The sequence below is a fragment of the Bos indicus genome, chromosome 7 (genome assembly GCF_029378745.1).
Source record: "Bos indicus isolate NIAB-ARS_2022 breed Sahiwal x Tharparkar chromosome 7, NIAB-ARS_B.indTharparkar_mat_pri_1.0, whole genome shotgun sequence".
NCBI classification, from domain to species: Eukaryota; Metazoa; Chordata; class Mammalia; order Artiodactyla; family Bovidae; genus Bos; species Bos indicus.
The window spans coordinates 32548207-32569688 of record NC_091766.1 but is presented as its reverse complement, the minus strand read 5'-3'; the positions used below and the strand labels follow the sequence as shown (position 1 = coordinate 32569688).

The following is a 21482-nucleotide window of genomic DNA, read 5'->3' as shown; positions in this document are numbered from 1 at the left end:
TAAGTATCAAAATGTGGAAAGAGCTTTTGCAGATGGGATTAAGTTAAGAATTTTTAAATGAGAAGATTATCATGAATTACATTTTGGGGTTGATATAATAACAAGGGTCCTTCCTTATGAGAGGGGAGTGGGAGAGTAATAGAGCGGAGATGTTAACAGTGGATGCAGAATGTAGAGTTATATATTTTGAAGTTGAAGGAAGGAGACAATAGCTAAGGAATGCAGGGCACCTCTAAAGCCTGGAAAGTGGAAAGGGAACAGATTCTTCCCTAAAGCCTCCAGATAAAATGAATCCTGCTAACATCCTGATTTTAAGCTATAAAACTCATTTTGGACTACTGACCTCCAAAACTTTAAGATAATTTGTATTTTAAGCCACTGAATTGTGATAGTTTGCTACAACAGCAATAAGAAACTAATACAGTAAGGAATCTTTAGAACAAGTCTTTCTCTTAAATCTAGACCTAATCTGACCTATTTTACTTGGGGGACAGATTATTTTTTCTATTTTTCCTTTTTTAAAAATGACTGACTCTTGAGTTAATAATTCTCCTTAGTCACTAGCCTGTTTAAGATTACTTGTAATTATTTTGCTGAATTACACTTTCTTTTTATCTGTGATCAACAGTTCCTTCTTGATGGCCCACTCTACAGGCATATATCTTAATGGGCTTGATTTCTATTCTTGAAATTCTGAAGATAGAAGTAAGAAAGTATATACCTACCATGTTTTGCTTATCCATTCTTAAGTTGGAGACTAAACTAAAATTTCAACTCCCTACTAGTTGAATCCTGTGATTATTACCCTTGTAAAGATTCCTATGTGGAATGAGATTACAGTATCATGGGTTATAGCTTATTTGATTTTATAAGATGTTGACTATTTATTTTCCAACACAAGTACACAGGTCAGTACCTTATTTTAGGTCATAAAGTTTGCTTTTTCACCAAGTACTTAACAATCATTTGTATAGTTTGATTTATATTTTTTATCAATTTTATGTATGTAAAAAAGTATCTAACCTTTGTTTTTCCTTTTTCTGATAGTTAACAAGACTAGGAATTTCTTGGTAAATGTGCCTACCATACAGTGGTAATGAGAAGGCTGAGCCCATGGTAAGTGAGAAAACTCTCAGGGGTATGGTTTACTGGGGGTAAAGAACACAGAAGGGAGGCTTGATCCTGGGCTGATTCTATTGTAACTGCTGAACTTGGAAGTAAACATTTATTGTCTCTAGGAGAAGAGGCATGTTCAGAGGTGAGCAGGAGGTAGAATGGAGCTCACTGTAGAGTTCAAATCCTGTGCAGAGCCCAGCTATTTCCAGAAGACATAGACTAAGGCCTGGAACAAGAAGCCTAGAACATGAGACCTTCAGGCTTCACAAGGACATGATTCATGGGGAGGGCCAGTGAGGTGTGAAGACTGGGGCTTCCTCTTTCTCCATACCTCTGGGAAAGTGACAAAGAAAAGAGTGGCATGAGACAGTAGCTTTTAAAAATTCACGAGAGTATTCTCAATTGTGGAGTAAATTTATTAATGTTAGAATTGTGTGGAATTATGAGATATTCTCACATCTAGACCTACATTGCAACATACACCTCACATATAATTTATATTTGACATAAGTTCAGTAGTACACTAATACAATATGTATTAGTAGACATATCTGTGAGACAGGCATGGTTCTAAGCCTAGTGCTCTCAGATACGGCCTTATCCTCAGCTCTGGGAAAATTCAGTAATGTGGTTATCACCCTGGAAACATAAAATATTTTCTTCATTTAATCCATGTCATCTATCCTCTAGCTTTGATATCAGGTGCAAGAAATAAAAATTCAAGTTAATGGTAGAGTTTTTGTTGGATAAAAGGAATCACCCTAGTCAATGGGCTGCCATAGTCTTGCCATCTAATGAATACTAGCTGAGCCCTGAAGTGTAAGGATGTAACTCATAGGTCATAGAATCCTGCTGAGATCCTAGTGACTTATGACTTACATCATAATGCCTCTGAAATACTGGTCAGGACAGTGATTTGGCGAGGAGACAGACTTTCAAATGAGTTGTTCTTGAATGTACTAATTTGATTCTTTGTCATTATCAGCTGACTCTGGCTGCAGAATTTCAGGAAGAAAGTTACCTGATTTGAATCACTCTCCAAAGAGTTGAACCATGAAAGAGAAACAAAAAAGGAAACGTGGAAAGAATATACTCCTCTAGGCTTGCAAAGATGTCAAAAGGTATGTGTTAAGCCTATTTACTGAGCATAGGGAACTGTGTTCTGAAGAAAGAAGGGAAACATTTCCTATTTGTGGTGAGGGAGGAAGGGAAAGAGGGAGAGGAAGATGCATGTAAGCTGGTCTTTCTGGGACTCCAGGTGGTCTGAGACTAAAGAGAAATGTTAGATGATCAGGTCTTTGTCTCTGCTGCTTTGGACTTGAGCTACCTATACCATATCACTCTTGAGTTACTGTCACATATGTAGTGGTTGATTAGTATAATTTTTTTTCAAAAATATTTTTCCTTTTATTTGACTTCTACCTAAGACTGAGGGTTAAATAAGTCATGTTCTTATACATTTTCCAATAGTACTTTCTCTTGTTAATGAAGAAGAAAGTGTGACTGATAAAGTAGAGGGGAAAATTGGGGAAAATATTTAAACATTAAATCTGGTTATGCAGGGTTGAGAGAATAAAGTCATATAGAATTTACTCAGGAATAAAGACAAATTGTTTTCTCAGATTATGAAAATGTAATATGGGGAAATTGTGAAATGTAAGGAAAGAAAAATTCTTTTTCTTAAAAGAATTCTTTTAAGGAAAAAAAAATCCACACAACACACGCAAAACACCATTAAAGCAAATGGTTGACTTGAAGAGCAAGTTGGACTCTTTCTTTTAAAAAAGGGGAGGGGAAGAGAAATTGAAATAGTTCTGGTTACTAAGGAGGTTCACAGTAGACAGGTAACTACTATGAGAAGTAATCATTGCTCAACGAGAGGAGAAAGACAAATTGGAGCCTACCCTAAAGCTTTGAGCAATAGCTCATACCCATGAAAGGAATTTAATATTTCCAAGGGCATGTTACATAATGAGGAAGCTGTGAAAGCAGTAACAGTTTAAAACAGACAAATGGACATTTCTCTAAAGAAGATATACAAATGATCAATAAACACATGAAAAAGTGTTCAACATCATTCATTATTAGAGAAATGCAAGTCAAATCTGCAATGAGATATCACCTCACACAGGTCAGAATGGCCAACATCAAAAAAATCTAGTAACAATAAATGCTGGAGAGGGTGTGGAGAAAAGGAAACTCTCTTGTACAGTTGGTGGGAGTGTAAATTGATACAGGCACTCTGGAGAACTGAAAACACTAAGAATAAAGCTATCATATGACCCAGCAATCTTACTACTGGGCATATACCCTGAGAAAATCACAATTCAAAAATACACATGTACCTCCAGTGTTTATTGCATTAATATTTACAGTAGCTAGGACATGGAAGCAACCTAGGTGTCCATTGACAGGTGACTGGATAAAGAAATTGTGGTATATGTATATTTATGTGTGTGCATTTAGTATTACTTAGCCATAGAAAGGAATGAACGTGAGTTGGTTCTAGTGAGGTATATGAACCTAGAGCCTGTTATACAGAGTGAAGTAAGTCAAAGAGAAAAACAAATATCATATATTAATGTATATATATATATATATATATATATATAGTATCTAGAAAACAGTACTGATGAACCTGTTTGCAGGGCAGCAGTAGAGATGTCAACAGAGGACATACTTGTGGGCGCAGAGGGGGAAGGTAGAGGGTGGGACAAATTGAGAGAGCAGCACTGAAACATATATATTACCATATGTAAAATAGATACTAGTGAGAAGATGCTGTATAACACAGGGAGCTCAAACCTGTGCTCTGTGACAACATAGAGGGCTAGAATGTGGTGGAAAGTGGGAAGGAGATTCAGGGGAGAGAGGACATATGTATACTTAGAGCTGATTTACATTGTCATGTAGCAGAACCCAACACAACATTGTAAATCAGTCATTTTCCAAATAAAAATGAATAAAACAGGCAAAACGTAGTGTTATCCTCAAGATCTAGTCTTGGGATGAGGTCATCTAGTTCAGGTCCACATCACATCCATCACATCCAGGGCTCGCACAGTCATCCATATACAGACCCATCTGCACTAGCTATCCTCATCATTCATTTCCTTATAATATTCCACATGCACCCAAAGTCTCTGTGCTCTATTTTTATCCTGGTAGGTACAAAGAGTGATAATTTTTCTGACTTCTAAAATTCTAGACTAATTATCTTTATTTTTTTTAAATCATGTAAATAAAAGTGTACAATTTATACTTTGTGACTGGTTTCACTCATTTCTGTATTTGTGAACTTCTTGTTGCCTGGGATTTTAGTTTCTTTATTCTTGATGTATATCTTCCATTGAAGCATTTGGGTGCTTTTCATTCTAGGGCTACTATAAACAGTGATGTGAATATTATATTGTATTATATTATATATATTTTGCCCTTATAGCATATTTCTGGTTGGCAAATACTTGAGAGTTAAACTGCTAAGCAATATTGCATTGGAACCTGGAATGTTAGGTCCATGAATCAAGGTAAACTGGAAGTGGTCAAACAGGAGATAGAAAGAGTGAACGTCGACATTTTAGGAATCAGTGAGCTAAAATGGACTGGAATGGATGAATTTAACTCAGATGACCATTATATCTACTACTGTGGGCAGGAATCCCTTAGAAGAAACAGAGTAGCCATCACGGTCAACAAGAGTCAGAAATGCAGTACTAGGATGCAATCTCAAAAACGACAGAATGATCTCTGTTCATTTTGAAGGCAAACTATTCAATATCACAATAATCCAAGTCTATGCCCTGACCAGTAATGCTGAAGAAGCAAAGTTGAATGGTTCTATGAAGACCTACAAGACCTTCTAGAACTAACACCCAAAAAAAGATGTCCTTTTCATTATAGGGGACCGCAATGCAAAAGTAGGAAGTCAAGAAACACCTGGAGTAACAGGCAAATTTGGCCTTGGAGCAGAGAATGAAGCACAGCAAAGGCTAACAGAGTTTTGCCAAGAGAACACACTGGTCATAGCAAACACCCTCTTCCAACAACACCAGAGAAGACTCTACACATGGACATCACCAGATGGCCAACACCGAAATCAGATTGATTATATTCTTTGCAGCCACAGATGGAAAAGCTCTATACAGACAGCAAAAACAAGTCCAGGAGCTGACTGTGACTCAGATCATGAACTCCTTAAGCCAAACTCAGACTTAAATTAAAGAAAGTAGGGAAAACCACTAGACCATTAAGGTATACCTAAATCAAACCCCTTACAATTACACAGTGGAAGTGAGAAATAGATTTAAAGGATTAGATCTGATAGAATACCTGATGAACTATGGATGGACGTTCATGACATTGTATAGGAAACAGGGATCAAAACCATCCCCAAGAAAAAGAAATGCAAAAAGGAATAATGGCTGTCTGAGGAGGACTTACAGATAGCTGTGAAAAGAAGAGAAGCAAGAAGCAAAGGAGAAAAAGAAAGATATACCCATTTGAATGCAGAGTTCCAAAGAATAGCAAGGAGAGATAATAAAGCCTTCCTCAGTGATCAATTCAAAGAAATAGAGCAAAACAACAGAATGGGAAAGACTAGAGATCTCTTCAAGAAAATTAGAGATACCAAGGGAACATTTCATGAAAAGATGGGCACAATAAAGGACAGAAATGGTATGGACCTAATAGAAGCAGAAGATATTAAGAAGTGGCAAGAATACACAGAACTGTACAAAAAAGATCTTCACAACCCAGATAATCTCGATGGTGTGATTACTCACCTAGAGCCAGACACCCTGGAATGTGAAGTCAAATGGGCCTTAGGAAGCATCACTATGAACAAAGTGAGTGCAGGTAATGGAATTCCAGTTGAGCTATTTCCAGTCCTAAAAGATGATGCTGTGAAAGTGCTACACTCAATAAGCCAGCAAATTTGGTAACTCAGTGGTGGCCACAGGACTAGAAAAGGTCAGTGTTCATTCTAGTCCCAAAGAAAGGCAATGCCAAATAATTCTCAAACTACCACACAATTGCACTCATCTCGCACGCTAGTAAAGTAATGCTCAAAATTCCCCAAGTCAGGCTTCAGCAATATGTGAGCCATGAACTTCCAGATGTTCAAGCTGGTTTTAGAAAAGGCAGAGGAACCAGAGATCAAATTGCCAACATCTGCTGGATCGTTGAGAAAGCAAGAGAGTTCCAGAAAAACATCTACTTCTGCTTTATTGACTATGCCAAATACTTTGACTCTGTAGATCACAATAAACTGTGGAAAATTCTGAAAGTGATAGAATACCAGACCACCTGACCTGCCTCTTGAGAAATCTGTATGCAGGTCAGGAAGCAACAGTTAGAACTGGACATGGAAAAACAGAGTGGTTCCAAATAAAAAAATGAATACATCAAGGCTGTATACTGACACCCTACTTTTTAACTTACCTGCAGAGTACATCATGAGAAACGCTGAGCTAAATGAAGCACAAGCTGGAATCAAGATTACCAGGAGAAATACCAATAGCCTCAGATATGCAGATGACACCACCCTTATGGCAGAAAGTGAAGAAGAACTAAAGAGCATCTTGATGAAAGTGAAAGAGGAGACTGAAAAAGTTGACTTAAAACTCAACATTCAGAAAACTAAGCTCATGGCATCCAGTCCCATTACTTCATGGCAAATAGATGGGGAAACAATGGAAACAGTGACAGACTTTCTTTTTTGGGTCTCCAAAATCACTGCAGGTGGTGACTGCAGCCATAAAGATGCTTGCTCCTTGGAAGGAAAGTTATGACCAACTTAGACAGCATATTAAAAAGCAGAGATATTACTTTACCAACAAGTTATGTCTAGTCAAGGCTATGGTTTTTCCAGTGGTCATGTATGGATGTGAGAGTTGGACTATAAAGAAAGCTGAGTGCCAAAGAATTTATGCTTTTGAACTGTGGTGTTGGAGAAGACTTTTGAGAGTCCCTTGGACTGCAAGGAGAACCAACCAGTCCATCCTAAAGTAAATCAGTCCTGAATATTCATTGGAAGGACTGATGTTAAAGCTGAAACTTCAATACTTTGGCCACCTGATGTGAAGAGCTGACTCGTTTGAAAAAGACCCTGATGCTGGGAAAGATTGAAGGCAGGAGGAGAAGGGGATGACAAAGGATGAGATGGTTGCATTGCATCACTGACTCAGTGAACATGAATTTGAATAAACTCTGGGAGTTGGTGATGGATAGGGAGGCCTGGTGTGCTGCAGTCCATGGCGTCATAAAGAGTCAGACACAAAACTGAGCTACTGAACTGAAATGAAGCCACCAGTCTTCTCAGGTCATACTAGTGGTAAAGAATCTGCCTGCCAGTGCAAGAGACTAAGAGATGCAAGTTCCCTCCCTGAATCAGTAAGATCCCCTAGAGGAGCTCCTGGCAACCCACTTCAGTATTCTTGCCTGAAGAATCGCATGGACATAGGAGCCTGCGGGCTACACTCCATAGGATCACAAAGAGTCTGACATGCCTAAGGTGACTTAGCACACACACACGTTAACCAATGGCACTGAGGTTGGTTCATGTTGAAACAGTGACAAAATAATTGAGTATAGTTAATTTTAAAAAACTTGCCTACTGTTTCGTTTGAGATTGTACATCTCTATGAGATAGAGTCCATAGGTAAATATAGAGGGAGATAAATGATACCAAAAATCTTAACCAAGGTTAATGAATATGTGGTGCTTTGCTGTCAGGAGCCAGATGGAAGCACAGATTACTGAAATATGGCAATTCTCCACCCATGTTAAAGATTCAATACAAATAATTGTCTCCATGGAGTTGGTGGGGAAAGTAGATTAGGGAGAAGAATTATAATAACAGAATGGAACTAATATTCTTATGACTTTTATTCCATGTTCTAGAAATCTCAAAATTACATGAATATGATCTACCATCAGTGTACTCTTTGGAGTCCAATGCCCTGAACCATGAAGGAAGAGACATGTCCTCTGAATCAGAATACTTGTCCTGTGACTCCTCTTTTTATACTCCCTTCTTTGCTGGTAAGGATAAAGGAAGAATGTTAGAGTCTAGGCAGATCAGAGCAATGGGTGTTTGAGCATATCTATAGGAATGCAGCTCAACATTTCTACATAGCCCCTGGGGGAATGATGTACTTGAGATCCAGTCATAGTCCTTTCTTTCTCTCTTATTTGGGAGTCTAGGTCTCTGTATTCCATCATAGGAACTCATCAAAAATACTTTTCACTTTTTTGGGAGGTAGGTGAGGAACCCTGTGCATATCTTTAGGGGGAAAATGTCATTTATCAAGGCACAATGTCCACAATTGTTATAGAATTAGTTAAACCTCAGAGTGAAGGATTAATATAATACTAAATTGTTGCTAATAATACACTAGTACTATCCGACAGTAGAAAATGTAAGAGTTCTGGATTGTTAGTCCACCACATTGAAGAGTCCTATAGATAATGACTTGCTGAAAATGAGATCACACTCTAAAACTATAAAATATAACTCTAAGGTAGATTCTAATATGAACAGCAAGTTTTAACCATAAAGATAATTTAATTGAACAATGTTGTAAGAATAGTAACTAACAATGTTCAAAATTATTAAAACTGTAAGAATACAAAACCCAATCAAGAAAAAAAAAATTACAAAGTAGCCAAATAGTAGTTTTAGAAATTTTAAAAATGTTGTTCTAAAACTTATAAAATATGTATATGAGTGAAACAGCAAATTAGACATGGATGAAAACTGATGAACAGGATGAGAGAGCTGAAGGATTACCTACAATATAAGTCAGAGAAATAGATGGAGTTATAAAGGAAGGATTCAGACAAAAGAGGGTAAAAAGTGAAAATATGATGTATTGAGGTTTCTGAATAAAATTTTATAAGTAAAACAAAGAGAATAAGACAGATAATCAAAGGGATGATGGCTAAGCACTTTTCAGAACTGATGAAAGACCTAAATCCTTGGGAATCAAACATTATTAGAAAGCTCATTACAGAATAGGAAAAAGAAAAACCCGTGTCTTGGTACACTGTACCACAAATTCAGAATCCCAGTAGCAAAGACCTTAACAAAACTAGAGAGGAATACAGAATAATTACACAGGAATGATGATATTGTCAGACTTTAAGCTTCTTATAGTAATTCAGATGATAGAAATAAAAACCTAATGTCAACAGTGTAAAATAGTGTGTTTAAGAAACAGTCACTCTTCAACCAAAAAGGGGTGAAATTAAGACTTTTTAAAGTCAAAAGCTATGAAAAATAAAGTATTATTCAAAGGATCATATGATACCTTCTAAAGTTCCTGTCTGTTCCCAGTTCCTTAATCCCTTCAGATAATTCCACAACCTAGGGGCTCACATGGTCTCCCTCACATGTATCCTTCATATGGTCAGTGTGTAACACTTTGATGGTCTCGGCAGGATTCACAAAATTACTCATACCTACAACACTCTCTCATATAAATCAAACAGATAGATAACTACTTGATCTTTAACAGTACATGACACATAGATCATTCATGATACAGGAGAGACGTACTGCCTTTGTTGTTCAGTCACTCAGTTGTGTCTGACTCTCTGTGACCCCATGGACTGCAGCATGCCAGGCTTCCCTGTCCTTTACTATCTCCCGGAGTTTGCTCAAGCTCATGTCCATTAAGTCAGTAATGCCACCCAACCATCTCATCCTCTGTTGTCCCCTTCTCCTCCTGCCTTCAGTCTTTCCCAGAATCAGGGTCTTGTCCAATGAGTCGGGTCTTCACATCACGTGGGCAAAGTATTAGAGCTTCAGCCTCAGCATCAGTCCCTTTTCCTTGCAGTCCAGGGGACTCTCAAGAGTCCTCTCCAACACTGCCATTCAAAAGCATTAATTCTTCAGCGCTCAGCTTTCTTTATGGTTCAACTTTCACGTCCATACATGACTACTAGAAAAACTATAGTTTTGACTAGATGGACCTTTGTCAGCAAAGTAATGTCTCTGTTTTTTAATATACTGTCTAGGTTTGTCATAGCTTTTATTTCAAGGGTCAAGTGTCTTTTAATTTCATGGCTGTGATCACCATCTGTTGCAGTGTGACCAATACATCATCTCATGCTACTTTCACATACAATGACCATCTCATCCCCACATTCACTATGCAAAATTGTTGAAAAAGATAAACTGTGCTCAATAGGACATACAAGGCAATTCTAAAAATTATAGCATACACACCATATTTTCCCATTCCCACACTAACATGACCCACCAGACATCCTCAGTGACCTAAGAGACAAAGTAGATTTATTTGAGAAATAAAAATTCTGTTGTAATCTTAATTAAAACTTTTAAACAGAGGGAGTGATTTAATGTGTTGTTATTTTATCTGGAACAAGAATTTACCTATTTGCTGAAGCTTGTATATTTAAAGGTATAGTCCTTTCCATTGGAAACTTAGATTAAGAGGAAGTAAGAAAAGTGACTGGGTATATTTTTGATATGTTTAGATCATTGATAGATAGAGGTGATTTAAGAAATACAAAATTTATTTGGGGAAATTCCAAGAACCTAGAATTCATCTGTAAATTGATGAGGTTTCAAGATGGGCTATGATTATGGTGAGTATAAATGAAAAGCTGAGTCAGAGCCCTGTCGGCAGAGGTCACATCACTGGCCAAGTGATGACCTGTTATTTGATGACCAAGTTAATTCCTGAGAAGGGAGCTGTAGCCAATGTTGGGAGTTAAAAGTCCAGACTCAATCCTGAATATCCTGCTGCAGTCTCCTACTCAACCTTAGGACCCAGCAGTTCCCCCAAAGTTCTGGCAACTCAGGTCTCTGAGTAAGGTTCTACAAGAACAAATAAGTGAAAGATAGAGCTGGAGAGTAGAAATAGATGTCAGTAGATTATTTTCTGTGAATTCTAACTCTTTCAGGAAGCAATAAGATTTTTATATGATCATCCATAGCTGACGATCTGATGTGCTTTACTTATGTACATACACTGAATTTATTCTTCTGATAAATAGAGTAGGAATAACAACACGTACCTGACAACATCCAAGAAATGGAGCCTCTCATAAAGTGAAGGAAATAGTATAGGCCACTCATAGGCAATCAGCCATATGATTCCAGCAAATATATTTGCATACCTGGATTTTAGAACTTTGGAAAAAAACTAGACCATAAATTTCATGATGATAAGTGTCATGTGTGTTATTGTACATATCATGAGCTCAGAAGAAGAAACTGCTGTCTGGAGTTTGACCGTGGCCACAGACAGACAGCAGAGGATTCAGACTGAGATGACATCTCCTGTGCCTCTTCTGTAGACAGACTTATTCATAGTGGTATAGGTGTGGGAAAGAGGAGGTGCTGAGAAGGAATCAGGGCAGTGGGTCAGCACTGATGGTCTAGAATTGGAACTGAGCTCCTTTGCTCAACCATGGCCATGAAAAGTGAAAGTGAAAGCCACTCAGTCATGTCTGCCTCTTTGCAACCCTATGGATTGTACAGTCGATGGAATTCCCAGGCCAGAATACTGGAGTAGGTAGCCTTTCCCTTCTCCAGGGGAATCTTCCCAACCCAGGGATCCAACCCAGGTCTCCCACATCGCAGGCAGATTCTTTACCAACTGAGCCAGCAGAGAAGCCAATCATGGCCATTGTTAACCCATTTTCCCAATGGGTGCTTAAGGTCTCTGTTTCTGATCAGTGGGAAGAAATGTACCACATAGGTGTCCCTTGTCTTCTTTGAAAGAGATTCTTAAAGGATATGAATGGAAAGGTTACAAACTGAAGAGAAATGTACGAATGCATTTTTAGGAGTCTAGGGCAAGTCTATGAAGTTGTTCATAGTCTATGAAGTCTTCATTTGAACATCTCCAACACCATGGCCCAGAGAAGGCAATGGCACCCCACTCCAGTACTCTTGTCCGGAAAATCCCATGGCAGAGGAGCCTGGTAGGCTTCAGTCCATGGGGTCGCTAAGAGTTGGACACGACTGAATGACTTCACTTTCAATTTTCACTTTCATGCATTGGAGAAGGAAGTGGCAACCCACTCCAGCGTTCTTGCCTGGAGAATCCCAGGGACAGGGAAGCCTGGTGGGCAGCTATCTATGGGGTCACACAGAGTTGGACACGACTCAAGCAACTTAACAGCAACAGCAACACCATGGTCAATTCCTACGGAACTCTGAAACAAAAATGACATTGTTGACAGAAAGTAAAAAAGCACAACAACTGATAGCATATGAGTTGTTTTCCTGGGGCCTTCGTGAGAACTATAGATCAGGAGACAGATAACTCTGAGGGAGAGGTGGAGGATGGTCATTATGTATGTGCTTTTGGTGAAGAGGATACATAAATGTCAAACACACATCTTGGTAAAAAGTTTCTTCCTGTCATAAGAGGGTTGCTACTAGTCGTGAGGAGCGCATATCTCTATGAATGATTTTAGTGCTTTTCTAGGTATAAGAAGATGCAAGACACTGGGTTTGTAAAATTTTGTTATTAAAATAACTTTGTGAGGACCTGCAGCACAGAGTGTCTCTTTTCTGATCTCCACTGTGAACTCCTTTTAGGATACGTTAAAGGTCAGCAACTGCAGTGGCTAATGGCCTAATCCTTGTAGGGTTAAATAGCGAGAAACATTCTTTAATTTACAATATCTATATGTATCTGTCTCTCTTTCCATATATATATATGTATGTGTGTGTATCTCTGTATATGTATATCAATATACATTTCAATGTAAATATAGAGATATATGCAGAATAATTAAAAACATGTATCCTCTATCCCCAATAGAATAATTTCTGATGAGGAAAATTGACTTAATAATATCCAAATTTTCATGACTATATACTGTATTTCAGGCATGGGCCTAAGTTTTTGATGTTCTATATACATCTCTAGAAATATCATATACAAGATACACAATATCCCTGACACACACCACTCACACCATTTTGATAGTTGTTTATTTACATTTTGGAGTAAGTGGAGTTTCACACAGGATGCTGCTAAGTCACTTCAGTCGTGTCCAACTCTGTGCGACCCCATAGATGGCAGCCCACTAGGCTCCCCCATCCCTGGGATTCTCCAGGCAAGAACACTGGAGTAGGTTGCCGTTTCCTTCTCCAATGCATGAAAGTGAAAAGTGAAAGTGAAGTCGCTCAGTGGTATCCAACCCTCAGCGACCCCATGGACTGCAGCCTTCCAGGCTCCTCTGTCCATGGGATTTTCCAGGCAAGAGTACTAGAGTGGGGTGCCATTGCCTTCTCCGAGGATAGTCACCCCAATATCTATGAAAGCAAGACTCATTTGTGGTAGAAATGTTTAACATGTAATATCCATTCAAAGGACACAGATCCCAGAAAATGTCACTTCTCATTTTTTTTAATTTTAATTCAATCTCATAGAATCCTGGAAGACTCAGGAGGATCCTCCTCAGCCGGAATCATTTGTGATGGTCCCAGCCTGCAGTCAGATAATAGGAGAAACTTCCTCTGCCTCCACAGGATATTTCTCTTGTGTCTCCTCTGAACGCGAGCTTGTCTTTTCTGATGAGGATGGTAAGGAAGCTGCAAAGGTGGACTCTGAGCTTAGAAAGGGGGTGCGGTTGAATTGCTTAGCCTAATCCCTATTTACTTTACTTCCTCTTTGAAAACAAGAAAAGTCAGGGCTGAGGGACTAGAACTGAAGTCTGTGCCAAGGGAAAAATAAGGGAGTGTGCCTTCAAGAATAAGACATAGTTTCTCAGCACTGATTTTCATCATATGAACCCTGGGATAGGGTTCATATGAGTGAGTGAGGTAGGGGGCAGTGCTGATATGCACATGGGAACTTAATCAGAACCTTCCCCCCTTAGATCAGCACAAACTCATGTCCTCATACCCACTCAAACAGCATGCACACAGTCCTTCATACAAAGTATGGCCCTGTTTCTCCTTTCTCTTTTGCTCTCAGATACACACAACTTCATTCCTCCGTCTGTCTTTCCCATTCTCTAATAGCATTACACAGCTATACATTTATACCTCATTCTTTCACCCAGTCATTTTCAGATTCATCTTTACACGCTGATCCCATAAATAATTCACATCCCTTTACACATATGACCTCTTTTAACTCACTATATGCTAGGTCAAACTCAAGAAAGTTCATCTGCCCTGAAGGGAATACACTTTCATACGCAGTCTTGCTAATCTAATCACCACTTCACCCACAAAACCTTCAGTCCTTCCTAGAAAGACAGATTCTGAGAAGTCACATACACTTCCTCAAAGTCTTATCATCTCACAATAAGAACATGTACCACTCTTGAACTTGTTTATGTATACTGAAACACCACATACCACACATAGACACCCATTCCACCATCCCCTTTCACCATTAGAAATGCCATGTATGCCCCAGAACATACATACATCATACCCTCATTCCCAGATATTTATAGCATACATGAAGTCCAAATATAAAATGCCACACACAGCATTCTGAAATATCCCATATTATGCACTTTCACTCCACATGCCCAGAGAGAAGTATTTTCACGGCCATCTCAACTTCTTTTTTTTTTTTTTTTTTGGCTTTTTTTTTTTTAATATAAATTTATTTATTTTAATTGGAGGTTAATTACTTTACAATACTGTATTGGTTTTGCCATACATCAACATGAATCCGCCACAGGTATACACATGTTCTCCATCCTGAACCCCCCCTCCCTCCTTCCTCCCTGTACCATCCCTCTGGGTCGTCCCAGTGCACCAACTTCTATAGACTTCACATACTTGATCCTAGTTTTCTTCTGTTTGAAATTTTCTTTCCTAGGAGTCCAACAATCATGTCAAGATGTTACTTGTCTTGGATCCACTGAGATGCCTCCAGTCCTGGATTTGGAGCTAGGAGAGACTTCTTCCCCTTGCCCACAAGTCTCTTCTCCATTTAATTGGGTTCATAATAATAAGCCGTCGTCATCAGTACATACGAAAAAGAAAAGAGTCATGAAAATTTACTACATGCACGTTCAAACGAAAAAGGGTGTGGCTTCCTTACAGGATACAGAGGAAGGACTGGAGTCCCCCACAAAGAAGATACAGATGGAAGAAATGACCTCTCCTGAAAAAATCCATACAACATTCACCCCCTCTCAAGTGACTACAATGGAGCTCCTGGCTGACAATGAATCCAGTTTGGATACCCAAGCCAAAGATGAAAGGGAGAGGTCTGAAAGCCCACCAGAACCTCGAGCTTTGGAGGAATGTTCCAGGGCCAAGACACCTGAATGGCTGGCAGCCCTGGACAGTGGCTTCCAGTGCATGAGCTGCTACCGGATCTTCCCCAGCTTAGAGGACCTTCAGAAGCATGTGGAACATGGGATCAGTGAGGGCTTTAGCTGCTATGCTTTCCATCTTGCCTTGGCTTGGCTAAAGCGAAAGCGGAACAGAAAAGGGAAAAACAGGAGGAGGAGGAAGAAGATCAAGACGGCCACATCTGGTTGCCACAAAGAAAAACATTTTGGCATGAAGACATACTCATGCAAAGACACTGATTCTCACCCCTAAAAAGAGAGGGAATGAAAGAGGCCAGCCTCTATTGAGGAGGCTTCATCTCTAAGCAGCCATCGTACCTACCTTTGTTTATACATATTTGTCAGCACACCACCCAAAGAGCAGAGAACCCATTCTAATATTATCCACTGCTCTCCTGAGGAGAGTGGAGAGGAAGGCAGATATCACCATACAGAAGAGCAAGATGTCCTTAAGCAAACTAAAGAAAAATGAACAACAGTATATCATCTCCACCACTACAAGTGAGAAAAGGACAAAACTGAAACTGCTATGGACTAATCACAGAAGGGGTGAGAACTGGAGGGGTAAGAGATCATGTCAAGAATATTTAGGAGGCAGGATTCTGAGAAAAGGTGGCATCCACCAGCGATGCCTCCCAAAGTCCCATAATCACTGTAATGAATAATTTCCTTCAGAATAATATATTCTTGGAAGTGGAATATTTTTTTGTTTAGTTATTCAGTAATATATGACTCTTTACAACCTCATGGACTGAAGCATGCCAGGCTTCCCTGTCTTTCAGTATCTCCTGGATAGTCTGGGACACTAAACTCATGTCCCTTGAGTCAATGATGCCATCTAACCATCTCATACTCTGTCACCCCCATCTCCTCCTGCCCTCAATCTTTCCCAACATCAATTTCTTTTCCAGTGGGTTGGCTGTTCACATCAGGTGGCCAAATACTGGGGAGCTTCAGCTTCAGCATCAGTCCTTCCAATGAATATTCAGGGTTGATTTCCTTTAGGATTGACTGGTTTGATTTCCTGGCTGTCTTTGCTTGTGGAATATTGTGGAATATTTGGTTGATGACAAATTGGTGAGAATGTCTCCTGTCCACTCCCTTGGAAGGGATAGGACAAAATACCCAACTAGCAATTCTGCTACTCACTGGAAAAGACCCTGATGCTGGGAAAGATTGCGGGCAAGAGGAGAAGGGGGCCACAGAGGATGAGATGGTTGGATGGCATCACCGACTCAATATAAGCCTGAGTAAACTCCAGGAGGCAGTGAAGGATAGCGATGCCTGTTGTGCTGCAGTCCATGGGATCACAAAGAGTCAGACATGACTGAGTGACTGAATGGCAAGCAGTTCAGCAGGGCAGAGAAGACCTGGCCAAATATTCCTAGATAAACCAGAGGTCACCAGTGTCCCGTCCCTCTAGGTTTATTCCCTGGCCTGCCTCCCTCCCAGAAGGCACAGAGTAGAACAGAGGCAGACCTTCTATCCTGAGCAAGGGTTGATGTGCAGGCCCGTCATGGTTCTACCCTTTCTCTGGGTGTGAGATCTCAGTATCTATCTAGTGATTTCATACCTGGGAGGGGACTACTGAGGAGGTGTAACTACTTGAAATAAACAACTAATCAAGTCCTTTTTTAATTTATTTTTTTTTCTGGAAAAAGTTTCCCTTCTTGTATACTATGAGCCAGTAGTTCTGGCTGTCTCTTCAAAAGTGTCAGATATCACTGACACTTATGCCATGAACCATTTTTGACAACTTAATTTAATGCATTGCTTCCTGGAGGACCTCCATATCTTTTTATGAAGGGTCATTTTCTTATATCTTATTCTTTGTTACAGTATCAATCATGTTATTCTAATTGAACAGCAGAGGAATTGAATACAGACAAAGCTGCAAAGCCAGGTTCATACTACAGTAAATGAGAGTGTGTCTTTTTAGTTAATGGAATAAATGAAGAACTCTTCTCTCATGCTCCAAAAGTCACAATTAGAATGGAACCTATCAATTTTCCTCAATTTTCTATATCATGCAGGAAATATTGAGGCAATATTTTAATTTAATATTGTGACAACAATTTTGTCACCATAGTGACAATAAACACTTGTCACTTAAGTATGAAAAGCTGCTTTCTTCACTGAGTGGATTCCCTTCTCTGATTCATTTTTCATACAGTGACACAGACCCAGTGGCCTGAAGATTTCAAACGATGATGTCCAGCACATTCCTATGATCTCATGAGAGCCCAGCAGTCCCTGTGAACACCATAGTATCAAGGTGAGGTTGGCCGGAAGGCTTATGTACCTGATTCTCTGTGGCTCCTTTCAGTTGTTCTGGTAAATGTGATGCCAAACTCTGGAGAAAATGTTCACATAAAACAGGGCTTGAACACCTGGCTGATAGCCTTGTTCTCTAGCCCGGATAATTGTCCTTAACTCCAATTTTATTACCTTCCCCTGCATACAAATCCATGAACACATACATGATGCAAACAAGTATGGACACTGCTGAATTTAGCACACACTGTAATACCCCTTCTCCCATGTACTCATGTCCATGCATTTATCTAGAAGTTATTTTTCCGTATCTTTTTCTTTAAATGAACATAAACTTTTCCTCATATCTCCCTTTTACATACTCACTTGCACGGTTACTTGGCTGAAAGACAGACATTCTTACTATTGAGAGAGGAAAAGCTACTGTATAAAGCCCAAGGCAATTAAAACACCCCCCTTGGCTTCTCTGGACTTACGTAGGTATACGTGCACAAACACTTCTTATATTAGAAATGATGAAATGTGTAAAAATCATCGGAGACAATCAATATGTGTATATTCAGGTCATAATTCAGTTTTAAGCTTAATAACTTTAGAGCTGTAAAAGCTACAAATTTTTGAAAGATGTAATTTGTATGTTTAAATATTTGTATGTGATTTACATGGATAATTTTTTGCACTTTCAAAAATTAATGTTAATCTTTCTTTGTTACTCCAGCATCTTCAATCATAAGGGCAGAAACAAAAAATAAAAATTTAAAAAGTATTATGGAAAATTCACAAAACTATATAGGAAAAGGGAAATTAAAATATTATTAGTTCGACTTTCAAATGATGCTCTTCGTTATTTGTAGCTTTTACCCTACTGAAATTATTAAAGCTTGAGATTGCATAAATAAATAATATGTATAACAACTATATGTATACCTGTGTGTGTATAAGTTCATAGAAGACAAGAGATGGGTTAAGTTGCTTTTGCTTTGATCTGCCAACGATTTTCTTTCTTCCCTTGATAAGAGGCTCTGCCTTCAGAACAAATATGAGGGCAAATCGTCTAGCCAAATGAAGTCATTACTTCACTGATTGGCTTCCCTGATTGACCTAGTGGTAAATATTAGTCTATGTTGGATCAATCTGCACTAATAACTTGGAGAAATCAAAATAGAAGAGTTTGTGGTGGTTAGTGGTGGGTTTTCCTTTGCAACTCACATTAAGGCCCATGAGCCTCTACTACCAGACTTGCTTCAGTTCCTCTTTTTTTGAAAGGCCTGGCTGTTTTACCTATGTTTTTTTTTTATTTATTAAGCATCCCCACTAACCATTCAGCAAATTCTTGGTTTGCCTCAGGTAGCCTGAGACATTTACTGCTGTTTGTAACCTAATGTACCTTTATTGATACAAATTAGCTTCAACATGATAATTTCTTCCATTTTAATAATTGAAATGATACATTCCAGAAGGAGTAACATATTACATTCCTCTGATTTTATATGGAAACAATAAGGGATAAAATTATACTCAGTATGTATATGATGCCCTTGATTAATTAAGAAGGTGCATTGAAAATGTATGGGCATATAAACAAAATTACTTATTTGGACAAAATGGACTTCAGTACATTAGGCCTGGTAAATCCCTTATTGCTGGTTAGCAACTTTGAGTGTTTTCAGAGTCTGCTCTCCATCTTGAAAACAGAGATCATAATACCTAAAATGATGGAGATTGTGAGAGTAAGAAGACATGGATAAATGAACCCAACATAGCCTCTGACATAAATAGCAAAATAATTTATCATTCACTTTTTAAATTTGGTTTCTTTACCTATGAGCATCTGCATGTACTGATGCTCATAGGTAAATTTATGAGCCAAATTGCATATATTGTTTATTACTTTTATTGCTGAGGAGTATTCCATTGTATGATGTGAAACAGTTAAATGTGTTATACGTTTAAAGGCATGTGGGTTATTTCAAGTTATTGGGATTGGAAATAAAGCTTCTATGATTGTGATGTGTATAGTAGGATTCTTTTTTTTCTTTTAAATTTATGTTGTTTGATACTAGTTGAGCTAAGCTTTTTAAAAAAATCTTTTGGATTTTGTAAAAATTATAAACGCACAAGAAGTTTCAAAAACAGTCCACAGTCCAGAGGGGTCCCCTGTACGCATCACGCATCTTCCCCAACATAATTCTAGTACATTATCAAATAAGGGGACTGATGAGAACAATATGATAAATCAGACTACAGAACAGACCTTACTCAGATTTCACTGTTTTTTTAAGTACTCACATTTTGCATGTTTTTGTGTATAAGGCTATGTTTTACACATGTTGATTTTTGTATGTCCATAACTGAAGTTATGGTACATAAATATTCTGTCCCACAAAGCAGTTAACTTCTGGAAATAGCTGTGCACTCTTTTTTTTTTTTCTTTTATTCCAAGAATTTTATACAAAATGAATCATATAGTATGTAAACTTTTGAGACTGGCATTTTCAGCTAAGCCTGATTCCTATAATATTGAGCCAAATTTATGAGCCAAATTGCATATATCATTTATTACTTTTATTGCTGAGGAGTATTCCATTGTATGATGTGGAACAGTTAAATGTGTTATACGTTTAAAGGCATTTGAGTTATTTCAAGTTATTGGGATTGGAAATAAAGCTTCTATGACATTAGTGTGCAGGTTTTATGTGAACATGTTTTCATCTTTCTAGTATAAATTCCTGAGAATATTATTGTTTGGTTAGATGGTAAATGTGTTATCTTCTTAAAACAACTGCAGGTTAATTTCCATAGTGGTTGAACCATTTTTATATTCCCACTAATGTATGAGATGTGTAGTTTCCCTGCATCCTCACCAGTATTTGATAGTATAGGTATTTTTAAGAGCCTTTAGTAGGTATGTGGTAGACTCCTGTGGCTGTTTAAATATTCATTACCCTAGTGGTTTGTGATGCTGAACATCTTTTTATGTAGATGTCATTTGCATGTCTTTTTTGGATTACCTATGTAAGTCTTTTGCCCATATAAAAATTAGATTATTTTCTTTTTATCCAGAGTGTTATTTGTATGTTTTAGATGTGAGTTAGTTGTTGGATATGTAATTTGCAAATATTTTCTCCCAGTTGGTGGCTTGTCTTTTCATTCTCTTAACAGGGTCTTGGGTAGATTAAAAGGTTTTAAATATTAATGAAACCAAATATATCAGCTATTTTCTTTTATGAATAGTGCCTTTTGTGTCATGTCTAGGAATTTGGCACTTAACTCTGGGTCTCAAAGATTTCCCCTATGTTTTCTTCTAAAGGTTTTATGGCTTTACATTTAGATTTATCTGTGATTCTGTTTAATTTTTGTACAAGGTATAAGGTTCAAATGGATTTTTGGTCACTGTTGTCCAGTTGTTCCAGCACAATTTTATAAAAATGTTATTCTTCTTCTACTGAGTTGCTTTTGAATTATCATTTCAAAAGAAGCTTGTCTTACTTGCTTGGGTCTATGTGTGGTCTCCTTATTCTGTTCCATTGATTTACACTTTATTCCTCTTATATCATATGCTGTATTGATTGTTGTAGATATTGATTATGTCTTAAAAATAGGTGGTGCGATTTCTCTGGCTTGATGCTTCCTTTTCAATATTGTTTAAGCCATTCTAATTCATTTGTGTTTCCACATAAATTTGAAGATAAGCTTGCCCATATTTATTTTAAAAATCTTGCTGGGATTTTAACAGGGTTTACACTGAATTTACACATCATTTTGTTAAGAACTAGCATCTT

At 38.2% G+C, this 21482-nt stretch overlaps 1 protein-coding gene across 3 annotated transcripts in view; it reads left to right on the top strand.

Moving 5' to 3' along the window:
• The first annotated feature begins 2011 nt into the window (after window positions 1–2011).
• LOC139184124 (protein FAM170A-like) overlaps window positions 2012–21482 on the top strand; it is a 210073-nt gene continuing 190602 nt past the window's right edge. For 2 of the 3 annotated variants that reach the window (XM_070793270.1, XM_070793269.1), the window contains exons 1-5: window positions 2012–2237; window positions 8017–8157; window positions 13535–13687; window positions 14946–15975; window positions 17600–17701. In XM_070793270.1, the coding sequence (XP_070649371.1) occupies window positions 2228–2237; window positions 8017–8157; window positions 13535–13687; window positions 14946–15679 (1038 nt within the window). In that variant the 5' untranslated portion in view covers window positions 2012–2227 and the 3' untranslated portion in view covers window positions 15680–15975; window positions 17600–17701. Of the gene's footprint in view, window positions 2238–8016; window positions 8158–13534; window positions 13688–14945; window positions 15991–17599; window positions 17702–21482 lie in introns of all 3 variants that reach the window. The other variant, XM_070793271.1, reaches the window with a different exon arrangement.